The 5,015-nt window shown below is 41.4% G+C and overlaps 1 protein-coding gene across 1 annotated transcript; it reads left to right on the top strand.

Annotated features, from left to right (window-relative positions):
* Window positions 1-3,450: 3,450 nt before the first annotated feature.
* On the top strand, window positions 3,451-4,041 carry LOC150032104 (uncharacterized). Its single transcript, XM_090308392.1, has one exon. It carries the CDS (start codon window positions 3,451-3,453, stop codon window positions 4,039-4,041), a length of 591 nt encoding a protein of 196 aa, XP_090164518.1.
* Window positions 4,042-5,015: the final 974 nt, after the last annotated feature.

Here is a 5,015-nt window from a genome sequence, read left to right as displayed (position 1 = left end):
ATGAGCAGAAATTTATAGAGTTATCATAGTATGCCTTACTGATTATTGCTAAGAAAAGAGATAGATGCAGGAAATTTGAACAAGGTTTGAGGAAGGAAATCAGAACTCCGGTGACGTCTACGACTAATTGGCTAGATTTTAACCAGTTAGTAGAAACAGCAATGCGAGTCGAGCGGAGTTTAGCAGATGTTGAGCAGTTTCCAAGAGGTAATGAGGCCGTAGTAGGGCCTAGAGACAGGGGGTTCAGATCTCCGGTGGCAACCCAGACTAGTGGAAGCCATTTCAGGGGAACCAGTTGGCAGAGATCCAAGAAAAGGAAAACAAGACCCTCGACCGGTGCGGTTAGCCGATCAGAGATACCACAAGTTGGTGAGTCGGTAGCCAGCACAAACAGGAGGCCGACATCCCCTAGTTGTGCAAGAGGCATTCTAGGGCATGCTATAGTGGTGAAGGTGCATGTTTCCAATGCGGACAAATAGGGCATTTCAAGAGGGACTGTCCCCAGATGGACAGGATGTTCCAACAGCATAACAGCCGACCTCCCAGACAGTTAACCAATCAAAGAGTGTCGAAAATCGAGGCGAAGGGTCAAGTGGTGCCAAGCAGAAGAATGTCGTAGGTTGACCTCAACAGTAGTGGCGAGTGTATGCCGTGACACACCAGGAGGCAGTGGAGTCTCTAGATGTTGTGACCGGTAATGTTATGTTATGTGGGCAATCTGCTTATGTTTTATTTGATCCTGGTGCCATACATTCATTTATATCTAGCATGTATGCACTTAGTATAGATAGGTTGGTTAAACCTATGCCTGAAGAGTTATTTATCTCTACCCCTTTGGGAGATGTGATAGTAATAGATAGATACTATAATCATTGTGAGATACTGATCAATGGTCAGAACTTCTATGCTGATTTACTTCCTTTAGAATTGTTGGAGTTTGATGCTATCCTGGGGATGGATTCTAAGTAAGTACCATGCTTCAGTAGACTGTTACTAGGAGGAGGTAGTGCTCAGAAAATCAAATGGCCAAGATGCAATGCTGACAGAAAGCAAACGATTGGTTGCGGGGAATTTGATATCGACAGTGAAAGCTCGGACGCTATTGAGTAAGGGATGTAAAGCCTATCTGGCTCACGTGATGGTTGCTCAAGGGAAAGAGCTGAACCTAGAAGATGTCCCAGTAGTAAATGAATTTCGGGATGTATTTCCTGAAGAACTATCGGGATTACCACCCGACAGGGAGGTGGAGTTTACTATTGACTTAGTTCCAGGAACAACTCCTATATCGTAGGCACCGTATAGAATGACGCCGACTGAGTTGAAAGAATTAAAGGTTCAGTTGCAAGAGTTAATTGATAAAGGATACATTCGACCTAGTGTATTGCTTTGGGGAGCTCCGGTATTATTTGTGAGAAAGAAAGACAGTACACTTAGATTGTGTATCGACTATAGGCAGCTGAATAAAGTAACGATTAAGAATAAATACCCATTACCATGCATTGATGATTTGTTTGATTAGCTAAGAGGAGCCACGGTGTTTTTGAAGATAGACCTGAGATCGAGTTATCATCAACTGAAAGTGAGGGAAGCCGATATCCCTAAAACCGCGTTTAAAACGAGATATGGACATTATGAATTCTGGGTAATGCCTTTCGGATTGACAAATGCCCCTGTAGTATTCATGGATCTCATGAACAAGATATTTCATCCCTACTTGGACCAGTTCGTGATAGTATTCATTAATGATATACTAGTGTATTCCGGTAGTAGGGAGGATCATATTACCCACCTAAGGATAGTATTGCAGACGTTGCGAAATAGGCAGTTGTATGCTAAATTCAATAAATGCAATTTTTGGTTAGACCAGGTAGTATTTCTTGGGCATGTTGTTTCAGCAGAGGGCATTAGTGTAGATACTCAGAAGACAGAAGCAATAGTTAATTGGGAACGACCCACAACCGTTTCAAAAATACGCAGTTTCCTAGGGTTGGCAGGTTATTATTGAAGGTTTGTGGAGGGTTTCTCTAAGAGAGCCCTTTCGTTGATGAACCTGACCAAGAAAGGCGTAAGGTTTGAATGGTCATTAGAGTGTGAACATAGTTTTCAAGAGCTAAAACGGAAACTAGTATCAGCATCAATGCTTACTTTGCCTATTCCAGGTAAGGAATTTGAGATTTATTGCGACGCATCCCGAAAAGGATTGGGATGTGTATTGATGCAGGATGGGAAGGTGATTGCATATGCCTCTCGTCAACTTAAGAAACACGAGGGCATTTATCCCACGCATGATCTGGAATTGGCAGCAGTTGTTTTAGCTCTGAAGTTATGGAGACATTATCTATTTGGAGAGCGCTGCAGGATATTTACAGATCACAAAAGCTTAAAATATATCTTTGATCAAAAGAAGTTGAATCTAAGACAACGAAGATGGATTGAATTGATTAAAGATTACGACTGTTCCATTGAATATCACCCTGGTACGGCTAATGTTGTGGCAGATGCACTGAGTAGAAAATCCTCGGGACCCAAGGCCATTATTGGTTCAATAAGAGGAATGCTATTACAGGAGTTCAGGAATTCCGAACCGCTTTATCAATGGAACCGCCAGGAGGGTTGATAGTTACTTTTCAAATAAGGCCGACCTTAGTAGAAAACCTTAAGCGGGATCAGTTGGAAGACCCTGATTTGCAGAAGATTGTTGATGATGTGAGTAAAGGCATCAGGGTTGACTTCCAACTGGGAGCAGATAGTGTGCTAGAAAAGGAGGAGAGAATGTGTGTGCCTAACAAGCTACAGCTTAAACAAGCCATTTTAGAGGAAGCACATAGTTCTGCTTATGCCATGCATCCAGGTAGCACCAAGATGTATAGAACTTTGAAGAAATCTTACTGGTGGCCTGGGATGAAGAGAGACATAGCATAATATGTGGATCGATGTATAGTCTGTCAATAAGTAAAACCTGAGAGACAAAGACCAGCAGGATTACTCAATCCACTTCCAGTGCCTGAGTGGAAGTGAGAGTATGTGACAATGGACTTACTTTTTGGTTTGCCTAAGACACCCTTAGGATTTGATGGCATTTGGGTAATAGTTGATAAACTAACTAAGACGACCAAGTTCATACTAGTAAAAGTTACTTTTACACTAGATCGTCTAGCTAAGATTTATGTGGATAGGATAATCAGTCAGTATGGAGCCCCAATATCGATAGTGTCGGATCGGGATTCGAGGTTCACTTCAAAATTTTGGCCTAGTTTACAGAAGGCTATGGGCACTAAATTGCATTTCAGTATGGCTTTTCATCTGCAAATAGATGGACAGTCGGAAAGAACCATACAGACACTGGAAGATATGTTAAGAGCTTGTGTACTACAATTCAAAGGAAGTTGGGATACACACTTATCGTTGATTGAATTTGCTTACAAAAATAGCTACCATTCTAGTATCGAAATGGCTCCCTATGAAGCATTATATGGCCGAACTTGCAGAACTCCAGTATGCTGGAACGAAGTCGGAGAACGACAATTATTGGGTCCAGAATTAGTTCAACAAACAACAGAGAATGTGAAACTTATTAGGGATAATCTTAAGGCGGCTCGCGATAGACAGAAGAGCTACGCTGATAAACAAAGAAGAGAACTAGAATTTGAAGTTGGAGAACGGGTATTTCTTCGGCTATCCCCATGGAAAGAAATTCTCCGATTTGGGAGAAAAGGGAAGTTAAGTCCACGATACATCAGACCATATGCAATTGTGGAACGAATTGGTCCAACAGCTTATAGGTTGCAATTTCCGATGGAGCTAGCTCGTATACACGATGTATTTCATGTGTCGATGCTAAGGAAATACGTGCCTGATCCTATGCACATACTAGCAACACAACCTGTGCAACTCAAAGAAGATTTATCTTACGAGGAAGAGGCCATCAAGATTTTGGACAGGAAAGATCAGGTACTCAGAACTAAGACGATTCCTTTGGTGAAAGTGTTATGGCGTAATCTGGGATTGAAGAAGCAACCTGGGAACCTGAAGAGCAAATGAGGAAGAGATACCCTCAACTTTTCAAATGACATATCAGGTAAAATTTCGAGGACGAAATTTCTTTTAAGGGGGGAGGATTGTAAACCCTCGAACTTAGGTTCCCTAGATAAGCATGTTTAGCCAAAGGAATGTTATATTACATATTTATTAAATAGAAATTCATGTTGTTTATAGGAATTATGAAGGAAGGAAAAAAAAATCAAATGAAGAAACTCAATCATTAGTCTGTTGAAGGCACTAAGTGTGGAGTGACGTGGCAATTCTTTGAACTCAGGAAGCGGTAGGAAGATTAAAAAGGGAAGTGAAAATTCAACAACATGGTTTTGGCAATTGACAAGAGTAAATTTATGAAATCGGTGCCATTTGAAAGCTGGGAGAATCTAGTTTTTAAGATTGTTCTGATGGGGAAAGATTGCAAGAGGAGAACAAAAGTGGAGAATTTGCAGAAGAGGCAGAACCACGGATTAATCAGGGCTCGAGGTGAAGTTTGGAAGTTCCAGGCCAAAATATAAGGAATTTTGGGCTGAAATTTTAAGGTAAGGAATTTAACTCAAATTTAAACAATTTTGTAGAAGGAAGTTTCTTGAAAAGAGCTATGGATTTTGAGTTATGAATTTTTGAAATTATAACAGGGAGTTGGTGCATAAGCAGACAGCTGCTTGTGAGGAACAAGCAAGCAGTTCATCAGGGAGAATTATAGCGAGATTTGAGCATGAGGATCTCGTTTATAAAGGAAATCTCGCTGATTTGGTAAGGAGGATCTCGCTCTAGGGGGAAATCTCGTTAGGAATTGAGGTAAGTATCGCTAAGAATTTCATAGGAAAAGCTTGATCTTGCTCTAGAGGATTTCGCTGGTATCGCTCTAGAGGATCTCACTAGCATCGCTCAGGGGGATCTCACTAGCATCGCTCAGAGGGATCTCGTTGACCTCGCTCAGGGGGATCTTGCTAGTAGAGTTGTCTGTATTGATGGAA

The sequence above is a fragment of the Benincasa hispida genome, chromosome 12 (genome assembly GCF_027475165.1).
Source record: "Benincasa hispida cultivar pf3 chromosome 12, pf3_genome.v1.1, whole genome shotgun sequence".
Classification (NCBI taxonomy): Eukaryota; Viridiplantae; Streptophyta; class Magnoliopsida; order Cucurbitales; family Cucurbitaceae; genus Benincasa; species Benincasa hispida.
The sequence above is the reverse complement of the archived record's forward strand: the minus strand, read 5'-3'. Positions and strand labels throughout refer to the sequence as shown.